Source organism: Phragmites australis, chromosome 8 (assembly GCF_958298935.1).
Source record: "Phragmites australis chromosome 8, lpPhrAust1.1, whole genome shotgun sequence".
Lineage (NCBI taxonomy): Eukaryota > Viridiplantae > Streptophyta > Magnoliopsida > Poales > Poaceae > Phragmites > Phragmites australis.
In genome coordinates, this window is record NC_084928.1 from 37,734,489 (window position 1) to 37,759,233 (window position 24,745).

Sequence of the window (24,745 nt, forward strand, 5' to 3'; positions counted from 1 at the left end):
TCAAATCCATATCTCTCTGATTTTTTTCTTAAAAAAAAGTTTTTCTTATTGAAAGACGGATTGTCATTTATTTTTAGATAAAAAATCGTGACATATTAGTTATACCACTCTCACTATCCCCATATATTCTATATGAGTATGTAATATATGATTCGTCTATTTCTTACAGTACAACAGATTAATATAATTTTTTTTTCTATTTAAAAACAATATGCCATACACCTATTAGGATTGTAGCTCAATTGATCATAACACCGTCATGCCAAGCGAAGCTACAGTTTCAAGCCCCTTTAGTTCCGAACTAGGATTTAACGAATGAATGAATAAATTTATCATTTCTTTTCTTCAGAAAAAATTTCTTTGAAACAAAGGGGGACAAGAGGCAACATCAAATATGTCCGAGCACCTTTACTTCACTTTTTTTATTTTGCATTTCTCATTTAAAAGAGAGCAGTATAGGAATTTTTTTCACTACTTTCGATTCACATTTCTCAGTAAAAAGATTGATTAATCATTCATAACAAATCTAACCTTGGTTCGTTAGAACCATATTAACCTATACCCAGAACTTCCATAAAGAAAAAAATGGAGCCGCTTGCAGTATACAAATTAAAGTTGGTACATGAATACTGACGTCTTCCCCCTCACATGGATAAAAGTAAATAAATATTAATTAATTCTAACTCCCACGTGATAAAAAAGTAAAAGGTCCCGTGAAAAAAATAATCATATTTGATCGCTATACATTGCTAGCATTAGGAAATAAAATAATTGTGAATTCTAGGTAATTAACCAAGCCGCTAAAGTAGCTAAAGTAGTGATAAATTCTGTAAAAAAAAAAGATCCTAATGAAATTCCATTGAATACTAATCTCCCGTAAAAATCGAAAGCATCTATCCATTTAGAATCCTCGTTTAATTATATTCAAGAATCCTTCAATTGAAAATGATAACAGAATGCATAAGTTATTAGAAGGAATTCTAATTAACAAATAGATATAGTATACCCACCTAATGATTTTGTTTCCTTTATGAGGTAATTTTTTTTAATGAACTTGCAAATATCGAGAAAACAACAAGTATAGTTAACCAAAGAAAATAACTCATCATAAAGTAATAAAGACAAGATACGTCTTGACAAAAAAGTCTATGCTCAATTATTTTGAACACGAGCTTCTTTAGTAAAAAGGAATTAGACATTCAAGTGGAGTTTTTTTTAACATATCAAGACTATAGAACTAGACCGTGGGTTGTTTCGGGCCCTAAATAAACGGCGGATTCGCATATCTTATAGCCCACACAATCTCCAGATCTCAATGGAAAAACAATTTGCTTGGTTTTACATCCATCTTAAGGTATTATTTTTAATACACATGTTGGACAAGTTCATACACATTGAGTGCATCATATACATGTATCATAAATTTTTACAAAATATGATATTGGATATAAATTTTTCTTTTCAACATAAATATTTAGTACTATCTAAGTTAAATGTACTGTAGACATTAGACGAAGCAATGGTTTATCCAAACTTAAACAAATAATTCTTAATCTGTTTGTGAGAAAACGTGAAAAGAGCCAAAAAAAACTTGAATTTAAGGCCTCAACAGTCATAATTATACAATCCGTGATGAGCCAACCCATTTCTTGAGCGATCGAGCTGCTAACTATGGACCAGGTCTGTGCATTAGCTAATTGATCCCTAAATGCAATGCAATGCAATGCGTGCATGCGCCAGTTCAGTTCTAATGGATTTTAATTAATTAATATTTATGGTTGTAGCTAATGCTTAAAAAAAATATAAGTATAATGATCGATTATTTCTTTGTTACCACTGTAGTCAGTACAAACAATTAAAATAAACATATATGCAGGGATCAACGAGATGACACATTCAGCATGGAATTGAAAGACACACGTCACGTGCCATGTGGCCTTGTAGTAATTGTAAGTTGCAGTCCATGGCCATACAGCAATACAGTCCAGTCAACAGCCTACTTAAATTGACTATATTGACAGGTCAATGTTAAGCTAGCTACTTAGTACTATGAATATCTCATCTCTCTGTCAACCAAGCCCGAATGAGCTAGCTGGTTGGATGCATACAGCCAAATACAAGCAAGTTTATCGTTCATAAAAACCAAACTGTGCTACAGAATTAGTATTAATTAATGATCAATTATATATAGGATCGTTCACACTCACGTGTTGCAATTCCAGTATGGTGTTGTCCCGAGTGGTGTCAGGTCTCCGATGGACCTAGAGTAAAAACTTGAGATCTTGCTTGACACTGACGTCTACCGATGTATCACGCTAGTGCCTGTCACTGAAACACGCCCATTCTCTTGTGTAGCTCCAATGCTACCCAAGTAGCTAGGGAAGCTGTCGCACCTTTTTATAGGGGGGTTTGCCATAATACATATTTTTGACAAATAGTACCACTTAAATATAATCCATGTAATTCTTCTTTTCTTTAGTGGTTATTTAAAAAAATAATAAACTAATGCAACTTACAATTCAACTTGCAAAGCACAAGTAGCACTTGCTATGTATTGGAAACTTCACTAATTACTTCATTTCATTTTATTAATTTAGCAGTGGATTATTGACCTACATGTACACAGATCAATGCAAGTCGACATGGGTTTGTAGACACGTGGTTTATTTCAGTTGTCTATCTATCCTATTGAATACTTATCTATTTATTGATTTTCCTCATCTACCCTATGATTCTTTATACCTACCTCTCTAGCACGTTTTTCAATGTAAACGAACGGTTCTGATAAGCCATGTGTACGCAAGGGCTAGTGAAAATCTCGCATTCCACGTACACACTATGATATAATAGCTTTGCTATTCTTTAGACACTTGAAACCAACCGATCTTCCGACATTAATCCATTCCGACTCGCTGTTGTTATTTTCCTCTCCCAGTATAGGCTTCAAATTTAACTTTATTTGTGGTGACTAAAAGATCTTTCTCACGTCAATTTTTTCTTTATCTCGTAGCTTTACCCAACATGTGTTTTATAGTATATATGAAACATAATATATATACAATGCGAATTGCTAGACTCCTCCCCATACTACATTGGATCTTATATTTTCTTAGAATATACTAGAGATAGTTTTGTCATGGCAATATGCCATCATCTAGTAGATAAATATTTGTAGGAAAATTTATAGGTACATGATATTTGTAAGATAGTATGTAAGGACTCTCGCGGAAGAAAAATAAGGTATAGCTAGGAGCTTTGACAAGTGACAAGTATTTCATAGCCTCGTCCAATAGAAAAGCTTTTCATAACTTTTTTATGCCTATAAGAAGGTGGCGAGGGTTACACGGGGTGGAGGAGAGCGTGAAGATTGTAATCTTTAGTTTGTATTAAATAGCTAATATATTTAGTACTTATTCAGTCATAAATATTTGATATTTTGAACAATATCTGGTCAAATATTGAAAATGTTTATATGAGACACATAGAAATCATATGTGTTTTAATCATTTTTTAGTAGTTTGTGTATAAAATCTAAGAAATTATAAGATTATGAAAGTATTTTTGAAGACAGACTATGTAAAATCTAAATGTTATGTATTTTTGACTGAAGAGAGTAATATAGATCAACTCCCCCGTCATATGTTAGTTTTAGTTATAGATCCGTCACTGTTAGGGTTCCTTATCGATTCAAGTTCGGATGGGATTGAGATATGTCTCTCTCCAGCACATGGCAGATCGGTAGCAGCAGAGGGGTGGAAGAGGGAAAGAAATTCTGTGAGACCGGGTCTCACAGAAAGACCCTCATCTCTGCGTGAACCCTCATCTCTGCGTGACACGTGTCCTGTACTTCCCTCACATATATTCAATCAGACCGTTGGATCCAGAACGAACGGTGTAGATCAGGGTCTCACAAAGACCTTTCTGCACAGGGTCTCATATAATTTTCTTCCATGGAAGAGGGCTGCAGCGGTGGAATGGAAGGAGGGTTGGCTGGATCTAAGCGGTGCGGAGGGAAGGAGAGGAGGCTTCGGGGCTACTTGTCTGCCTACCTGTGGTCTCTATCAACTCGGATTGTCTACACCACACGCAACAGGAGCAGCTGTAGTAATAGTGTGGCCCCGCTCCAGCACCAAGTCCAGCTTCAACTCCAGCTTGCAAATATGGGGGAGAGGGATGTATATTGTACTCTCTAACAAAGTACTCTACTTGCATAATTTATAATAGTATTTGTTGAAGAATTATTTGTTTGAAATGGTATTTTTATTAAAGTGCCATGAATCTAATTGTCCTTTTCTTCGTCTTTTCGCGTTGTTTCTTGGCTCGTGATTTTATCATGCTGCTGATTGATACTCTAAAATGAGTTAGAGGCCGACTACTACAACCTAGTTGAGCGCGATTGTATCCAATCATACACCTATGTCTTTTCTATATGATTGGATCCATCTCATTGACAAGACAGAATATTGTTTACTGTGTTGCTTAGAGTAAAAAACCAAGGCAAGAAGACGGGGTCATAGGTGGATGTCGGCACCGCACCAGAGTTCCAGAAGTCCACACCAATACATACATAAAGGATAGGATGATGCGAGACATTTTTTGGCCTCTCCTTGTTGGCATCGCTCCTTAACAAATACTCTACTAAGGAGCCCATTACCCACTTGCCTTACCAAATACCAAAGAAAAGAAGAATTCTCACAACACCATACACATTTGAATCACCAGTCTACTCAACAAGCTGAGTAAAGTGACTAAGAAAAAACGAACCAAATCAAATCAAATCACTAGTGGTTTCCAGTCTCACTTCATCAACAACGGCTTCACAGTTTGTTGAGGAGTCATGCCCAGCGCCTTGAGGATGAACGCATAGGTAAAGGCATCTTCCTGTAATTTCTCGAATCTGCAGCCCCCCACCCCAAAACAAAAAATGAAGCAAGTGCTATCTATGTTACTCCTTTGGTCATCATGCATACTAGTAGTAATAAATAATCTGAGCGAAGGAGAGTTTAGTTCAGTACCTTCCCGACTTGGAGAAATGTCCGGCACCCAATTCACATTTGAGCAATACAAGGTTGTCGTCCGTTTTCAGTTCCCTTAGCTTTGCCACATATTTAGCAGGTTCAGAGTACATCACGCGGGGATCTAATTCATTCATTATCACCAATCAGTCAGCTACCTATGTTCATAAACCATAGTCAATATCAGCAACTCAGGACCACCTACCATTTAAGCCAGCAGTGACAAGAATGTTGGGATACTCTTGTGCTGTCACCTGTCACATGACATGGCAAAACAAACAAACAAACATCACAGGCGCACTTGCAGTCAATATAAACATCACGTCGTAGAAATAACGGAAACACATAGCAAGATGAAGACACTTCCTAGTATAACAGGTTGACAGGTTTTATTCCAACATTGCAAATAATTCCATTCTAGAATCACAATACCTATCCATGCATTCACGGGTCTAGACCAATAATAAAGGGAACAACCGCCAGTGTCATGAAATATACTTCAACACAAAAATATCCACCAAAAGTAAACATCATCCTATCCTAGATTGTTAGATATGTGAAGCAAGACACAGACATCAGCACTTACATTGTCAACAGGAGAATATGATTTCATATAATAGTAGTATTCTTCTTTTCTTGGATCACCCCACTCCTGAACCAAGGATAAAAAAACATGAACTGATGATAATCCAAACAAGTAGATAACTAAAATAAACAAGTATACAGCTCGTCTGTTGCAATTGTCGTAATACAAGTTCCGAAACATCCCTATCGTGCAAGCACCAACTATTCCATTCCTATTTTCAGGCAAAATTGTTCTCAAAAAGTCATATTTTCAGGCATAACGAAATAAACAACTGATTCAAACAACTAAAAGCGTTCAAACTATAAAGAGACCAAAGAACATTGCCAGAAAGGGCACACATCTCCACATCTAATTTGTGCTAATGATAATATGGCAATATGATAGTGAAACATGGAAAGGAAAAAGAACATAAAAAGCATCTGAACTGAAGAGGAAATGGATACCTCCCATTCAGCTGTTGTCAATGGGATAGTTGGATCAAGCATAGTTGTGACAACATCAACAAAAGGGACCCCAGAAACAGCTGCCCTGAACAAGTCAGGCCTCATATTTAGGACAGCACCCATCAATAGGCCACCCGCACTTCTGCCATTGATGCAAAGCTTTTCCTTGGAACAGTATTTGTTTTTTATCAAGTGCTCGGCACAAGCAATGAAATCAGTGAAAGTGTTTTTCTTCTTCAATAGCTTCCCATCCTCATACCATTTCCGGCCCATTTCACCACCACCACGAATATGAGCTATCACATATATAAAACCCCTATCTACCAGAGAGAATCTTGATCCCCTGAAACTCGGATCTATGCATATCTGTTACCATAAGAACAAACAAAACAAGGGCACAGTTAGTACAATAACATTCTGTTATACTTCTTGCTGAAAGGGTGAAACCTAGAATCATTTGATAGTCTCAGTGCCAAGTTACCACATTTTATTAGTTGCTACCTGCTAGACATTGCTGAGAGACAAGATTCTGATCCCACCTTTTGCTGGTGGTTCATTTCTGGGTCCTAAGTCCTAACTCCTAACAAGGAAACTTTATGGTAATAATTTTGTAAGTATTTCATTCTGCCAGGAAACACTAGGATAACTGAACGCTCAAGAGGCTGTTGTCACTTCAAAATGATGGTATGAATAAGAGCAAGTGAAAACATAACGCCGCGTTAGCAAATTAAAAAATACAGTTTGTACATGCTGTATATATAAACAAGAAATACATAAGCATTCCAAATGAATCATTTGCATCCCTAGATGAACCACAGATGTTGACATGAACTACATGCCAGTCTACAAAGTTGTTCAATGCATTCATAATGGCAGAAACACTTTCTTTTAACAAAATAAAAAACACAATGTACCTCATAGGAGCCATAGCCATATAGCAGCATAGGGTCTGAGCCATCAAGCTTCACAAGGTCTTTTCTGTATAGAATTGACATGGGGATCTGGGTGCCATCAGCAGCAACAGCCCATTTCCTTTCTGTTACATAATTTGACGCATCAAATCCACCTAAAACCTAGGAACATTTAAAGATCAAATCACCAGGGGCTTGTAAAAGTAATTAAAAGGACATTGATACTGATCAGAATACCAAACACTAATAAAAAAACAGTGCAACCAACAGCTTACAGTATCAATCTTCTTCAGCACAGACACTCCTGAATCCATATCATAGTCGAAAACAGAGGGCGGGGTCCTCATCGAGCTATAATGAAATCGAAGAACAGATGAATGGAACTGTGACTCCTCGGGGTCCACAGCATATGTTGGATCAATAAAATCAATTGTTCGACCATCCTGAAGTTGTCCAATTGACTCTCCAATAGCTGGTAGCTGATATACAGTTACTTTGGGTAGGCCATTCTCGCGCTCATATACAGCAATATGATTCTCAAAGAGCTGGAAGTCCTGTATTTTCACACTGAAGGGAGTTCAAGTTTTGATGCAAACGTGCTGTGTATGTACTTTTGTTGTCAATGGGCAATGCAGCTCTAACAAATGTCAAACAATGCCTCCATTGACAAGAAAAGCAAAGCACAATCAACTAAGTTTGTAAACATGTAAAGTGCAGGTTGAATTACTTAACTAGTAGGTGCATGAAATTTTCTGTTAGATGCAGTTTCAGTGAACCCTATTATATCAAGGGAGAGTATCAAGCTTCTTACATAATCCTAGCTCTGAATAACAAAACCTAGGAAGCAGTGGTAACTAATTTAAACCTTTGACAGCCATCCTATCAGAGATTTGATTCCTACAATGGACCCATAGTCCATAGCTAAATTTGCTATTCGTAAAGCCAATTAAATGTAAATTCCTTTGCTCCCATTCCTTTGTAATCTTACAGCTGAAGCCAGACAAATTAGAAGCACAATGTAACAAGCAAATAGAAACTGCCTGGTACCCACAAGTGTGAAAATCCATGCTCCAGCTGGCAACACGTAATTTCGATCAATAACAAACAATGCTAGTACAGGAATGCGCCTTTTTCCTACTTTTCTCTCGTCATAGAATTTTCAAAGAGGAAAAGGCCTATGTTGCAGCTGCAAAGTATCTCCAGGGTTCCAATATACGTACAGAAAATGTAATTTTATCCAAGAAGAAGATTGAGACTTGTGCTACCAAATGTTTATGAAAGGGTTGACAAATGATTTTGTTATCAAGTCGAAGTCAACAAACGATAGTATTACAACAATATAAATGAAATCAATTAGAAGATGTTGTTCCACAAAAATTGATACTGGGTGCATGAAATATCAACTGTAAGAATGATATCTGAAACTTGCATAACAATAACGTAAGTACCTTTCTCTATGTGGTAGGAGTACAGTGGTCTCAGCTACATTATCCAATGGGCAAGCAACCAGTTCTGAGTTGTAGATTTTGTCACTTCGCCTCTTAATAAAGAAATGATTTCCACGATGACTAGCCGTTGTATCAATGCCATATACACGAGGTGTCAAAACCACAAGGTCCTTGTTCTGTTTGGATGTGTCCAGACAGTATATAAAGCTTGTATTTTTGCTTCCAGATTCAACAAATAAATATTGCTTGCTTTCCGAGGCTTGGAGACCAAGAGAAAATGTGTCATCTTTCTCAAGATAAAGACAAGTGTCACTTGATTGATCAGACCCTAACTTGTGTAGCCATACCTGCAAATGCCCGTAAAAGAAAGGCAAGGTCAATATAGTTATCATAAACACTGCCCAAAAGATTGCCGGCCGTTGATGCTAGCACTAAAACTTGGGTACTGCAATATCCAATAACATAACATCTACATACAAGAAAAATAACTGAAACATCTTAACAAGTCATTGGTATTTTCTTTGAACAGCAAAGCAAAGGTATTGCATTACACAGCTAGCAGGAAACAACAGCAGAAACAGACTTGAGCACTTGACTATACTGTAAGTTTGTAATCAAGTAAACTACATTAGCCATTGAACTGTCAGCAACAAGCATTAACGTCCACATACAAATGAAAATTCTCAAAGCAACAAGCATTACCCTCAACATACAAATGAAAAATCTCAAAGCAACAAGTTTCATGTTTGACCTCATTTCCCTGGTAACGAAAAACAGATATTACTACTGTAAGTTACAATCAAGCAGATTACATTAACAATTGAATTGTGGGCAACAAGCATCATCGTCAGCATACAAATGGAAATCCTCAAGGAAATAATAAGTTTCATGTCTGACCTAATTTCACCTGTATTGACAAAAAAGTATGGAAGCTCTTTCATTTTTTAAAATAAAAGCAATAAACAATACTTGGCACATAGGGAACAGCACCAGTCACAGTACTGCACTGTTAAACTTGAGAGTTTGGGAGCAATGATGACTTAGGCCAACTGTTCTACAGAAGTCACAAAACGAGACACATCTCATGTAGGAGAAGGAAGGACTGGCATACTTTATCTGGCCTAAGAATGTTATCCATTGTTATGTAAACAAGGTGGTCATCACCAGCCCACTCAATGCTAGAAGTAATTCCTTTAAGTGGTTGCCCAACAGATTCTCCACTCCCCGCATCCATGACATGAACAGTGTAAATTTCATCACCTTTAGTGTCTTCTGCGTAAGCAACTAGCTTATTGTTGGGACTGACCTGAAATGAACAATAAACTTATATTAGATACCAGAAACGTTAATTAAAGAGGCAAGTGCACGAGAAACATATCCATTTGTCTGGACAAATGGTGGATCTAAATTATACCTTGAAAGCCCCGATGCTGTAGTAGTCATGGCCCTCAGCCTTTACATTCTCATCTAAAATAATGTGCTCATCAGGCGCATCAGATCCTGTGGGCATCACGTCATGGACTGTAATAGGACCACAGGTAGGTACTAGACACCTACAATATTGCACATACTCCTTGCCAGTCAATGTCCTTTCGTAGTAGTAGTACTGCCCTTTGCGAAGAGGTGCATCTATATCATCTTCCTTAATTCTTCCTCTAATTTCAGCATATATTTCATCCTCGAGTTGCTTGACATCTAGAAGAGAGTTACCACTTACCAGGGTCAGCATATCAGGGTTGAAATAAAAGGGACAGAATCCTATATAATTCTTGAATGCATTTGGCCAAAGACCTCTACTAGCATTCGTCTGAAAAACAGACCTCTGGTACCAAGAAAGCATGAGCATACACTGTAGCTCTATAACAAGATAAGTAGTGGCGTTGCATATTCTTACAAGCATACGAATTCCAGTAGCAAACACATTAAACGTACCGTATCCAATTACTTTCAGTGAAACAGCAATAGCATAGATTTATTGACTGATTGATCCAGTGGCGTGAACACGCCAAATCCATCTAGGTAGGCATCTAGCATTAAGCACAGATCCTCCATTGATCGCACGCGCTCGCCAACAGATGGAATACATCGAGTGGTATGCAAAGGCACCGGGATGGTGTGCAGGAAAAGGATTGTACGAAAACAGCAAAAGGAGCAGACGGTACAATTCTAGTGGTCATTCACCGGACATGACGGAGGCGGTGTAGTCGTTCTCGGCGCGGAGGTGGGCGAGGACGTCGGGGTCGGAGCGGGAGTCGTCGCGGAGCCAGTAGTAGTTATCTACGCGGAGGTCGCCGTGGTCCACGAGCTCGCGCGGCACCTTGTTGGGCACCGGTGGCGCCGCCATCGCGGAGGAGGGGGTGGCGGAACGGGCCCCCCCGGAGGATAGGAGAGCGAGGAGGAGGACACGGCGGCGCGAGAGCGTGGATGGGATGGGGCTAGGGAGAAGCAGAAGAGGGAGGCGGGGGAACGAGCCGACGAGCCGGAGCATCGCCGCCGCTCCGGGAGAAGCAGAAGCGGCTGAGCTTGTTTGGTTACGTGGGCCAGGCCTGCCTAATAAAAAATTCTTATTCCACACCTATATTGCAGATCTACAACCATAAATAATTTGATTTTCACTACTCCAATTTTTAAGGTGTGTTTATTTGCCCGAACGTCCTCAGTCTGATTTGTACGGCTCGTACAGGCTGAGTTGAGATAGATTAGGGAGATATAGTAGGATCTGTTTAGTTGGCTGTATGTGTTCAGTCTGGCTGAGAAGAGATTGTGTTTATTTGCCTGTATAAGTATATATTGTATAAGATTGAAATAAAAAAATAAGGGTTAACATAATATTTATTTTTTTATAAATACACTCTATCATACTTAATTTATCATATTAAACCTTAATCTAATTTAAAATATAGTAATATGAGCTAATATTTACTAATTATTTATCATTAGCTTTAATTCGCTGTATCCCGTCGGCTAGGCCAGGGAGAAACGGCCGAATTCGGCGTTTCCCGCCGACCTAGCTGGACGGATGCATTTGCACCGACGGGTGCAGCGTTTCTCACCGATGTAAACATCCAAACAGTGAAACTGACGACTACATCCGTCGGTGCATACCCGAGCGGAGCAAGGAATCCAAACACTCCCTGAATGGCTACGGAGTATATCCTAATCTCTAAATCAGCAGAGCCATAAATAATTTGATTTTTATTATTCCACACCTATATTGACGTGCATGTATATTCCACACCTATATTGACCTTCTGGAGCCATTTAGAAATTTTGACGTACATCAATATAAATATAAGCTCTAGTACATCAATATATGCTACAAGTGAAGTGATTGGGAGGCTCGAATCGTGTCCATATACACATGGAGCATATCCTGGCCTCGATCCTCTGTAGCCATTTAGGAATTTTTCATTTAGGTGAGGAAGAGGACAAGATGGAATACCTGCTCGAACTTGTAGCATCTAGCCGTAGCTTGCGCCTTGCAAGGTTTATGGTGGTGCTATCTTGTTTCGTTAACCTAGTATCCTGTTATCGATCTACCGACTGTCGTACACCTGATCGAAAATTGTCCGCTCACCTGTGCTAGGGGCGGATCCAGGCATCGCAAGTGTGACGTTGAGCTGAAAAAGGAGGATCTAGGGAGCGAAGAGTTGTGTTGTTGAGCATGCCAACATGAAGCAACTCTAGTTGATCATGGGCATAGCTGGTGGGCCATTTTGTTATACTTCACTATCTTTTTTTGTGTGCCTAGGCACACCTAGAGACTCATCTATACCTGTCCCTATGTTGTTCAATAGTTCTTACTTAGACTTTGAGTTTGATTTTCCGTATTTACAATAGCCTTAGTCCTTAGGTGATCTTGGTGATGTGGCTTTCAATAGCTTTAGTCCTATTCTCAAGATTAACAATATTTGAAGAGAGACTATTTATTTTATTACACAAATTAGAAATAGAAATCTTGTGTTCTTTAATTTTTTTAGTGAAAAACTGTTCTACTCTGTCTGAGCAGCAATGAATCGTTTAATCATTGATTCTAAAGAATTATTGTTTTGTGGGTAAACATGATTAGGAGGACTAACATTTTGATTGTTATTATTATTGTTATTGGCAATAAGGAAAATTAGGACGGTTGCGCCAATTGGATTATATGAAGTGCATAACCTCAGATGAAGTTTGCATCGGCAATTTTTCCAATAGAGTTTGCATAAGTGTAGTTGGTATTGCCTTGCATAAAATTTAAGAGTTTATCAATCTTATCCATGAGGTTTGGTCCTTCTATGGCATTCACCTTTCTTGATGACATTGTCACCCTCTCATTGTGCCATTGGGAGTGTTTTTCAGAAATATCCTCCAACAGTTGTTGTGCTTTAGCAATAGTTTTGTTCAAGAAAGCTCCTCCAGTTGTGGTATCTAAATGTGTTCTGGATTCTTAATTAATAGCATTATAAAAAGTATGTAAATCATCCAATTTTCTAAGTCGTGATCAAAACATTCGTCGAGAGCCTCAATAAAACTCTCACATGCAGCACTAAGACTTTTATTACTTTCTTGTTTAAAAGCAATAATCTCGTTACAAAGATAAGCTATCTTGGCATGTGGATATTATTTAGATAAAAAAAAACATAGAAGTGCACACTGCCCAATTCGTGATATTATCGTTAGTTAAACTGTTCAACTATTATTTAACTTTTCTAAAAAAAGGAAAAAAGGAAATAACTTAAGCTTAATTATGCTTGACTCAACACATTCTACCTTTATTATTTCATATAACTCGAAGAAAGCTTGTATGTGTATCATTGGATCATCATTAGGACTCAGCAGGGCAGGTTTTATCTAAAAGTTAATAGCTGTGATCAACAGCTAAACTATTGGTGACCTTTGAGTAGCATTAGGCTGACTAGCGAAAGAGCTTAACATATGACTAGCTTCCCTATTTTTGCTAGTCTATGTCTATTCTTTTTAAGATTAACTATTGATATATTGATATCTACATTGCCAAGTGATGATATTTTTTGATATTCGGTATCAGACATAAAGTAAATGGTATAACTAAAAAATTGAAGATAGAGTAAATCAAGACTGGATTAAAGTTGCAAAAATGCAAAGTTGGTTGTATAAAAGCTTTGCTCCCCCCCCCCCCCCGCCTCCCACAACACGCCTGAAAAGTTGTTGCCTTCTGATAGGTTTGCTCCTCCAATGTCTCTAAAAGGAACTCGACAACTCTTTTTACTAGAGTAACCCTAGATTTAATTATTAATCCATTAATGAATTGTGAAGATCTACTGAGCTTGACCTGCAAAATCTCTCTAGCCAAGGTTGTAATAAAGGGGAAATGATTGAATAGAAATCCTAAATTAAAGTATTAAATATTGTAAAGAACAATTAATACTAAATTACACAAAGTAAATGATCATGTGATTAATATTAGACTTGTAACAATTATAAAAGATATAGCAGATGACACAGTAGTGCCATGTAGCTAATGGTACGCATAGTCGAGAATTCATCTAAAGGAATAAATAAACAATAAAGAACAGTTTTTGGCAATACATATGCTTCATCACTTGGGCAGTGCATCTTAATAATCCCTATCCTTTGGGCTTCTTGTGTCCCTTTTAGACAACAACAATTATCCATGGTATACATAGGGTTAACATCATACACCTTTATTAGGGGATTAAATCCCAGAATAACACCTATGCTTCGTGGTTATGCCATGCTCCTTTTGTGAGAGTGCTTCCCTATGCTGGGGTTGTCTCTATCACTGAGCCCCGTACACAAATGTGTTGTCTATGCAATCACTGCCTTGACTATGATCCAATCATCATATTGTGGCCAAACAAATATGAAAAATAAGTAAAGAGAATCAAAAGGAGTTGCATAAATATATCTATGCTAAGGCCATTTCCCGATCTACACTAATGTGGCACTACATGACGCCTATGCACCCCTTGTCCCTAATGGAACTACTCACCCATCACAATAATGGTGGAGCAATAAAGGAATCCAAGGAAGAACACCATCATGAAATAAACATCATGATAGATACAGATAGTATAGCTTCCTTGATACGATGATGGAGTATACTAAGAGATAATTGTTTATGAACTAGTATAAGGGTTCTAATGATGTTGATAAATGGCAGCGAGGATGAACCCTTACTATGGTGGTGTAGCAGCAGCGTGGTGTATTTAGATGTGGATGCGATGCCTTTGATGTGGATCGATGACTTCTCTTTATAACCCCATGATTAGGATTTTGCAACGCATCTAGAAGTTACTTCGCCTCGAAGCCTTCACGAAAGTTGCATGGTTTGACGCACTGATCTCAAGGAGTATCGGTACAATCAAGTGGTACAATCTCCTATTATGACCCCTCCAAACCTCCTAGAAACTCCAATTGAGAAGTGCTTAGTGCAGTTATCTTCCATTTTACGAGATCTTGATAGCTACGTTCCTGAATTTGCGCACTTATTCCTTTTTCCGATGGTTTAACAATCTAAACACAAATCCTGTGCATCTGGCAATTAATCAAGAGTTAGTCGAGCAATAATTAGTCATGATTTGTAAGAAAATGTATATAGATGAAAGGACAATGGTGTCGTCTAGAATGGGGTGAATAGACATTTTACTGTTTGGTCTAAACTTGTAGCGAAAATGAACTAACGGATTTTTCACAAATGAAAAAAAAAATATATTAGGCTCAGCTAGTGCATAATCACCCTAAATAAATATGAAATTACAATCCAGAAGTGTGACAAAGATTATCCAAATCTAGCAAGATAACTCTAATATGAAATTCCAATTTTACTGTTCATTGGTGTTTCGATTTTACTGTTCATCAGATGTTCCAATTTCAAAATCAGAAGTTCCGATCATTTCAAAACAACAGATTTCAGAATCAAAAATTAATAATATGCACATACAAATAAGCGTACAAACAAGGATATCAAAGTAATGCACAAGATTAAATAAACACATAGACAAATAATTAGTTACCGAAGTTCGAATATCCACCGATATCCTACGTCTCTGTTGAGGAAGCTCGGTCACACTTGAGCCAGATCTTTTTCAACCATTTTTCTCATGAGGTTGCACACATGCACTCCTCTCCTCCACTACGGTCAACTCTTCCTGCACTCCGAAGATGGTGAGTTCCACAACGACTTTCAGACCTCCTCATAATCTTCATTTGAGAAGATCGTCGACAATCCACCATCGAGTTGTCTAGGAGACGGTGGTCTCCAAGAGTAACAAACTTTCGAACTCGCACACGATTAACATCAAGTGCTCAAACACACACAACCTATACGACAACCGTGGGCTACCAAAGCACCACACCCCTTACACACCTCTCTCTTTACTCACTAAGCCAGCAAGACTTGATTTTCACCAAATCTTGTTAGAGAGGGAAGGGGAGCACTTAAGGTGGAACACTAAGTTCAAAACACCTCACAAGAGCAGCACAAATCCCTCTAAGCAATTAACCCCACTAAATGAGGCTAAGGGATATAAATACACAACTCTGAAAAACTAGCCATTGTACTCAGACTACACAGATCGGAACTTCCGATCCCATGAATCCCAACGAGTGAAAACTAGCCATTACAGCCAATTTCCAACACATATCGGAACTTTCGATCCCCCAGATTGGAACTTTTAATTAAAAGCTAACTTCAAACCTGAGAGCATTAGATTTCTAAAACATCGGACTTTCCGATTGACATCGGAACTTCCAATTTTGGGAATCGAAACTTCCGATATTAGCATAGCCGACCCTCTGAAAATGGCGATAACTTTTGATCCCGAAGTCTGATTTCGACGATTTTGAACTCTACGAAAAGCTTATTTAGAGGGCTACACATCTCTACTAAATTTGTGATCTTCAGCACATTTGATAAAAGCTAGGAACACTTTGAAAGCTGATTTGAACACTTCCTCCAATTTTCCAAAGCTTAATCCCTCGAGATTAAACTAGGAACCACATGGAACATGTCAACCACCACTAAGTCTTGACCACAACCACTTTTTACCACTAAAACTAAAAACACAAAGGGTTAGATTAAAACACATTTTAGATACCTGAACTCATAAAGCGAACTCTCAACACAAACTCATCATACACTAAGTATATGGTTTGAGCATTCGACATAACAATCGAGCAAAGCTTTCGACAGTCCCTCTTGATAGTACGGCTATCGATTCTATAACTCGGTCTTCTTTCAAACTCCTTAAGACCGGCAAAACTAGAAAACCTATTCTAGTTATACCTTTGTCTTGAGCAATCCCGTTGGACTTGACAAGCACATCATCCAAGCCCCGATACTTCTTATAGCTCTTCAAGGCTCGTCATCAACTCATCTTCTCTTGATGATGATGATCATCCTCGTTTCCATTTTGATCTTCACGTGATCTTCCGAAAGCTGATGAAGTTTACTTGATTGCTTCCTATGCACCAAGCACGTAAGATTTATCTCTTTTCATCATCTTTATCCGGTTCACCACTTAGGCATGAACCACTAGCATCAAGTACACAAATTGTTCACTAAGCTTGTTTTGATCTTACTTCTTTCAACTTGGCATATTGATTATGGAATCTAACCCTAACTCATCCTTAAGCATAAAGCACATGGATTAGTCCATAAAACTTAATTAATAATCTCATACCTTCAGTTACTTTATTTCCATAAGTAACTTAGCCTTCATACTTATTGTTAATTTTCTTGAGCTTCTCATTCATCTCATGAGCATCACTAAGAGTTCAATGATAACGATGTATTTTTTTATTTCATGGCATTCTTCAACGAATCCATGCTTTATTTCTTATACATCTCCTATGAAATAATCCTAATAACAATTCTTAATATAATTGTTACTCCATAGGTATTATCATAACTAATCCAAGCATCACTTGGGCTCATTCATTTTGATGCATATCTGTCGGAGGATTAACTCCAGTTGCAGGGATCTCGAGAGACCTCTTTTTAGAGATTCGACAGGGGGATGATCCTGAATACGTTCGTCGGAGAAATAAATGAGAATGAATGCAACGGCCAGTGGTGAGGGTGTTGTCCTAGTGCAAGAAGAAGTAAATGCACCAGAATTTAGATAGGTTCGGGCCGTACGGGGGTGTAATACCCTACTTCTGTATGGATACTATAACTGTTTTGAGGAAGTCCCTCAAGGATGTTGCTGATTACAAGAATATTGGTCTATCTAAGAGCTTGGGGCTCCTTGTTCGTTGGCTGGGACTGGGCTCTGTCTTCCCTGTCGTGTTTTTCTTGCGTTGTGTTCTTGTCTATTCGTTGCCTCTCAACCGTCTTCTTCAGCTCTCTTTCTCGTCTCCTGCTTCTGTGCCGCCGAACGCTTTAAGTACCCGCCGGCAGCAACGTGCCCCGAACAGAAGGGGGGGCACGAGTTCCGAGACACCATAAATAGAAAGGGCGTCATCATTTCGTCTGGGCGAAGTGACCGGGGGTGGAAAATGCGTCGCACGTCCGATCATCCGTCACAATAAATGCCCTGGCAACGGGCGCCGTGGAGAGGGCCCACCGGGCAGCCGCAGAGCAGCCCGACGTGCCCGCCCTGTCTTGTTCCCCTGCCACAGTAGCGCGGCAAACGGAACGCCTTGGTCCTTACGGCGTTATCTGAGACAGGCCGGATGGCACGGGACGGGACCCGTGCAATTAATAACCCCACGCCTCTCTGCCAGAACATGTCAGGAACTGACGCTGAGCGCGGCGGGAGCAATTGGAGGTGACAGGCCACGCACGCTTATTAAATGCGGCCTCGGGCCTTTGACTGGTTGACACCTCATCGGTGGGCCCCTCGGGGGCTTTCTGGGTCGTCGGGGTACTGAGTGCTCGGGAGTACTGTTCACCTCCCCGAGCACTCTCTCCCGAGAATGCCTTTCCTTGTCCTCGGGGTACCGAGTGCTCGGGGGTACTGTTCACCTCCCCCGAGCACTCTCTCCTGGGCACACTTGTACGGATCCTCGGGGAACCGAGTGCTCGGGGGTTGCCGCACGCAGCCCCGAGCACTCTCTCCCGAAACTTAGCTCTCCTGGTCGTTGGGGAACTAGGGTGCTCGGGGGTGACCGTACACTCCCCCGAGCACTTTCTTCCCGGTACTTGGATTCCGTGGATCATCGGGGATCTGGGGTTACTCGGGGGGCACCGACTGTGGCCCCGAGCGCCTTCTCCCGGGACTTGATCTTTTCTCATCTTACAGGAGAGACCCCGCGGGATGGCGCCATGTGGCGGAAGGCTGGCCTGGCCTCGGGATTCGGGGACCCCCGGTTCCTGATACATCGACAATATCTCTCCTCTATGCGTCACCTCTGAAACAACCTACTAACAATTATCAATAATATTATTATTTCATATGTATTATCATTAATTATTAAAACCACACTTCAAAACTAAATGTACTTTCAATAGATATGATACATATTTGGGACGCATCATGTACGCAACCAACCAAACATGACCAATACATCCACCGGTGCACCTACCACCTCCTACTCAGCAAACCAAACATGTGCTTGCCAAATATGTCCTATGTTATGTTGCTGGCTCAATTCGTCATCAGATCTTGTGCGAACTACCCAAATTAAAACATCATGTACCCTTTTGTGTATCGCCCGTCCGTTTCCAAATTGACACCATACATTAATGAGCCCGATGCCCAGTCAGCGTAGCCGCTTGGACTAGCCACGTCAGCTCCCTGTCCGACATGTGATGCCATGTTAGTAACCCGTCTAACGTAGCCTGCCTTGCCAGCATTTCTTTTTCCCCTTTTACTTTTAATCCTCTGTTGACGTCATATAACCCTTTACACGTACAGAAATAATTCATGAAAATTGATAATTCCAAAAAATAGGGTTTTCTTTATAGAAAATTTAGTAAATTCTTTAATAAATTAGAAAAGGTTTTAAAATGATTTCCTTTGTAAAATAAAATGTTTTAATTCTATTTTAAAATTTTTAGTGATAAAATAATAAATAAATTTTGAATAATATTTTACAAAATCTAGAATAAATGTTTTAATATTTGAATAAATTTTCTTTAATGTTTTTAATTCTTCAAAATTTATAAATAATTAGGATAAAATAATAAATGAATTTTATTTAGTAAAATAAATGTAAATAAACTGTTATATTTCTTTTTAGTGTTTATTAATTCCTAAAAATACTTTTTATTTCAAATAATTGCTATAAAATCCAAAAAATCCTAGAAAATTCCAGACGCCTCCAAAAAATACCAGGAAATTTCTTACACCTTCCTTTCACCCTTCCAAGCTATATCTCCACCATTGCAACTCCGATCTAATCGTTGCCTTCACCAATAATTCACCAAAAACCATAAAAATAACAAATTGAGTTGTTTTGCATGATTTGGCTCTTTCTTAGTTCTTGGTATTTACTGTCTTGTTTTATTTTATGATTAGACGCCAACATCCCAGAGGAGGAGTTTGCATGTTTTTAGAATCAGGAGTTCAAGGAACCCGCTGAGCATCAGAGTGAAGGCAAGTTATCTTTGATGCATTTTGCTCCTAAGTTTCTAAATATTTTTGTTTTACAAAGTTGCACGCTTATAGCTGTCGGTGGGAAACCCAGGATAAGCTCGACTTAGTTTTTTTCATATCTATCTTGCTTAGCCTTGCTTGGAAGTTGGATCAACACACTCGGTATAATGATTTTGATAATTGTTCTATGCAACGAGATAAAATTATGATTATATTTTTAGCAACATGAAACTTATGGTCGGGGCAAGCATGTTAGATGGCCTATGTTGTGTTCCAAGCAAGTTGTGTGCTTTGTCGAATAATTGGTGATCTCCTTATGTTGGATGATGATTATTTTGCCAAACAATATTAAGGACTGATTCATTGTTTAATCATACCGAGCTTTATAGTACAACTATAAGTTTAGTATGGGACTGATCTGGCTAACTAATTAGTTTTCTCCTAACATAATATAGACTAGAGGATAGAACAAGGAACAAATAGAATATCCCTAGAACCGTATAGCGCAAGAGTGGGCCTTGAAGTGGATTCCTAGCTCACACTTCGGAAGTGTGTAATAGTTTTCTGTCAGCCAACAGATACTAGGCAAAACATGATGACACGTATTGTAAGTAAAGTGTACAACCTCTACAGAATGCAAAACAGATTAATTAGTTGTGCTTACAGTCATGCACGACGAGAAATACCACACATAATTATAATACACTAGAATGGCTTGGAATGGTTAACCTTGGTTTGGTGGTTTATTTATGGTTTTAGGAATCATGTTTGAGGTGTTCAACTTCGGTTCTGAGGATGGAGAATTCAAATGTGGTGCTCTACATCGACTACCTGTGGGAGATACAGAATAAGGAGACAATGCTAGCTACAAAGTTTTATTTGTTTTTTTACTCTCAAAGGTCCCTTCTGTAATCGCAAATATCACATTAAGTTGTGACATTGTTTTTTTTTTATCATATATGAAGTCTCTATATATCGAGATTGATTCTTAGCTTGATATATAGTATGGGTATTTGTATTCCTTAGACCCTTCCTGACACAATCCGAATAAAAATACGTCAGTATTGGTTAGAAATCGATAATTCAAACCGGGAACACCGATCCGTAGAACCATAACTTCAAGTATTGACGTGACATATAATTAATTCATACCAATAAAGTAATCCATACCATACACAGATATACCATGTAATAACATAAGTCTCAACTGAAAAACAGTCATCATATCGTTGAGTACTCGACATAACATACAGTCATAAAAAACTAGGGTCGAAGGTGGCGCAGAAGTAAGAGTTAGAACGACATTAGTATGTAGACAGCCAGTTGAGACTAGACCCTAGGGTTTAGGTGAAGTTTGGGATTTAGATGATATTTGGACTGATTGGTTAGATTTGTAAAATTTGATTTTAATTAAAAAATAAGAAATTTCCAACTAAAAAGGTGATAATGACATACGGTCGGCAAAACAGGGAAACAATTTTCGTGCTGTTTCCGCGAAATTCCTGAAAATCCGAAAACGGTCGGCGGAAAATTGTAGAAAACGGATCGGAACGGGACGCCTCCTCCCGCGGCGAAGCCGAAACCCTAGCCACTGCCCCGCGCTTCTCCTCTCCCCTTCCCCGCCGGCTACGAGGAGGACGACGACATGGGCGCCGAGGAGGATGCCGCTGCTCGCCGCGACCGCCTCCGAGCCCTCCGCGCCGCCAAGGAGCTCCTCTCCACCCCCGACGGCGCCCCCGCTCCCGCTCCTGAGGGAGAACAGCAGTACGATCTCTTCCTCCGTTCGTCTTGCTAATCTCTGGACTGGACTCTGGGTTTGTAGCGAGTAGATGCTGGTAATGTAGCTGTGATGTTAATTGGGTATACTTGCGCTTCCGCTGCCTGGCACTGCCATTCTGAGTTCTGACATCAGTAAATCCAACAGTCAGTTGTAGTGGAATGACTTTTCATGTTGCAATCTGGTGCATGGTTGCACTTGTAAATAGGGTCCTGGCTAGATCCACATGAATTGTTTGTGTCTCTAACTCTCTACGATAGATCGCTCTCTGATTTTGCCCTTCTCTGAATTTTCTCTGAGAATTTTCGTGAGTAAATTTTGCACCGAGTAGAACTAGTCTCTGGGTATATACGCTAGTAATGCAGCTGAGGTGTTAATATAGTAGAAACAGAATTGCACTTCCCTTGCATGGTACTGGCAGTCACAAATCGCTAATAAATCCGACAGACATATATTTTGATGCTGCAATTTCATGTTCTAATGCCTCCCAGTTGGCGCGTGATTGTACTTGTCAATAGGGTCCCGAATAGATCTTCATGGATTTGTTGTGTATCTAGTATAGCACGCGCGCTGGTCTATCCCCTTTTCTGAAATTGCTCTCGAGAATCAAGACTTTAGCTCGAATTCCATTGGCATTCTTTTTTTCTCGAACGCGCATGAGAGCTGTGTGTAATTTCATTAATAGGAGAGGAAAAAGACTGAAGTACAGCACACTAAAAAACACACACAAAAAACGAACAAAAACACCCCCAGAACACAGACAGAAAACACACAAGGATGAACAAAAACAGACAACGGAAAAAGGCTAAAGAAGAAACACCCGAAGAAACCTAAGACCTAGCAAAAAGAACCTGGAGGTCCTTTGCATCAGAAGCGCACCAAAGCGACCTTTGCACAGCCACTGTCTGCTTCACCAGATCAACAGCCGGGGGAGACTCCATTGAATACACAATCATTTTGAAGCTTCCAAATTTCTCAAGCAACAAGAATGATTAGGGAATTAAGACTTCCATTGGCATTCTAGGCTAGTGAGGAATACAAGTGTGCATTGTTCTAGCTGCCTACTTGAAATATTTTGTTCACCAGCCATGCAGTTGCAATTTGAGGGACCTCCCTAAGAATTAAGACATCTTCTTGTCTACTGTTTGTTGTCTTCTAAACAATGGGGATAAAGTATGGACATAAAATCCAAATGCTGTCAATTGTCTGTGTCAGTACTTGCTACTGATTCCTATGCTTGTTGATTGTATTAGGAATGGTAAGCATGAGGCCGCAGAAGAGCACGTGGAACAGCCAGCATTATCAGGTCCTCAGTGTGCACCTGATGAGGATGCTAAGGAGAATGTTGGCCACACTGAGGAGGTTGAAGATGAGGGGTAAGGCAATGAAACAGACAAACTTTACTTAAGTGTGGTCACACACGTTCTATGTCCTTCGTCATTTGCATTGTAAACTCTATATTGTACAATTCTATCTGATTATCCACTGAATTCCTGGTATGTGAATGTAAGAAAATCTACATTAACGCAGATGATCTGTAACTTGTGCACTCTATTACTGATAACTGACTGAAAGCTTGATATGCTTTCAGTTGTTAAACCAATGCCATCAGGTTTTGGTGTTCTGTTGAAAGCTTAATTTGGTTATATTTTTCATAACGTTGGTACTCTTATGACTTGGGCTTGGTAAAATCATTCGACAAAGCACTTTGTGTGAAGCGTTGAGTGGCTGTGAACTTGCTTCTTGTCGATGCTGGCTGGCCTTACTATTTACAATTATACAACCTTTCTGCTTCATTACATGTTCGTTTGCTGAAAAAGCATATTGTGTAGAGCATTGGATTAATTGTTGTTTTGGTAGACTTGGATCCTTCTCAACGCCCGGTGATATCATTGTTTATGAGTGCGCAATGTTTTTGATGCAGCGAGCTTCCAACCATGAAGTTCAGAAACTACCTTCCTCATGATGAACAACTGCGAGGTGGTAAGCTGGCTCCAGTGTCTCTTCCTAAGTTTGAAGATCCAATCAATGCTGACGCTGCAGAACCGAATCAACTTGAGGTAGTGGATATTTTATTTTGGTGTTTCCAGATTCAAAAATATCATGCTAACCATGCTATAATCTTGGTGTATTTTGACATGGTAGCTGCCAACTAAATAACCAATCCGTTGACATGCAGAACCCTTTTGGAAACATAGCCCCAAAGAATCCAAACTGGGATCTGAAACGTGACGTGCAGAAGAGGATTGACAAACTGGAAAAGCGCACACAGAAAGCACTGGCAGAGATTGCATGTGAGTATCCATCTATTAAGAGAATTGGTAGATGATCCCTGTTGAGTTTCTTTATATCTGCATCCTGGTTGGGCATTGACTTTCTGATGTTGGTATCATTGAACTTCTTGCTACTACCCCGGTGCGAGCAGTGGAGCAACAGATGGAGAAAGAAGCCCTGGAGGGAGCTCAAGATTGACGATGGTGCTGTGTGAGTGACTGGAGCAGAGCAGAGGTCGTGGTGGGTGCTTAGTCCAAACAAATCTGTAGGCTGTAGCTACCTGCGTATCTACGTACGGAGGGAGATGAAGTGAAGCAACCTTGAAATGTGTAGTCGGTTGCCTGTGCCTTTGCTTGTTAAGTGTGTAGTGAGATACCAAAGCTAACATGGAGTGAAATTTGTATGAAATTGATAGATTATTGCATGCATACTCTTTGAGTAATCCTTCCAAGTCACTGTTGCTTTCCCTACTCTCCTGAATAAACCTCTTCCTCTTGTCTTGATGAGCTCCTGCGCCCTCGAGAAATATATGGCACCTCAAGACCATTTGGGTTTGGATCGGTTGGTTCCATTTGCATCCACCGTAGCTACGCTTTTGGGTCATGATGCCGCCCTCTTTTATTTCCATAAGAAAATGTGTTAAGTACTGTAACATACAATCTGCAATATGCGTCGTGCAGAATGCCGTGTTTATTGCATATTGCTTCTGTTGTTCCCTTGGCATTAGTGAGGTTGTTTCTTGCTTTCTTCACATTACTGTAACATA

General features: G+C 39.4%; 2 protein-coding genes and 1 non-coding gene across 5 annotated transcripts; 2 read left to right on the top strand and 1 right to left on the bottom strand.

The window, feature by feature from the left end:
- Positions 1 to 4,541: 4,541 nt before the first annotated feature.
- LOC133927464 (uncharacterized) lies at positions 4,542 to 10,957 on the bottom strand. 3 transcript variants are annotated; one of them, XM_062373953.1, is made up of 11 exons: positions 10,585 to 10,957; positions 9,818 to 10,098; positions 9,515 to 9,709; positions 8,404 to 8,750; positions 7,231 to 7,522; positions 6,959 to 7,117; positions 6,045 to 6,410; positions 5,602 to 5,667; positions 5,221 to 5,269; positions 5,016 to 5,139; positions 4,542 to 4,897 (listed from the first exon to the last, which is right to left on the bottom strand). In XM_062373953.1, the coding sequence occupies exons 1-11, from the start codon at positions 10,889 to 10,891 to the stop codon at positions 4,798 to 4,800; spliced, it is 2,286 nt and encodes a 761-aa protein (XP_062229937.1). In that variant the 5' UTR covers positions 10,892 to 10,957; the 3' UTR covers positions 4,542 to 4,797. The 3 variants fall into 3 exon arrangements, with proteins under 3 accessions (XP_062229937.1, XP_062229939.1, XP_062229938.1); XM_062373955.1 differs by having other exon boundaries at positions 10,566 to 10,699; XM_062373954.1 differs by lacking the exon at positions 5,602 to 5,667.
- Positions 10,958 to 12,877: 1,920 nt separating this feature from the next.
- Positions 12,878 to 12,983, top strand: LOC133927861 (small nucleolar RNA R71). The gene has a single exon (XR_009911358.1). It is a non-coding gene; the product is annotated as a small nucleolar RNA R71 (small nucleolar RNA).
- An 8,449-nt stretch (positions 12,984 to 21,432) lies between these two features.
- On the top strand, positions 21,433 to 24,434 carry LOC133927467 (uncharacterized). Its single transcript, XM_062373959.1, has 5 exons — positions 21,433 to 21,692; positions 22,959 to 23,081; positions 23,630 to 23,765; positions 23,885 to 23,999; positions 24,131 to 24,434. The coding sequence occupies exons 1-5, from the start codon at positions 21,574 to 21,576 to the stop codon at positions 24,175 to 24,177; spliced, it is 540 nt and encodes a 179-aa protein (XP_062229943.1). The 5' UTR covers positions 21,433 to 21,573; the 3' UTR covers positions 24,178 to 24,434.
- Positions 24,435 to 24,745: the final 311 nt, after the last annotated feature.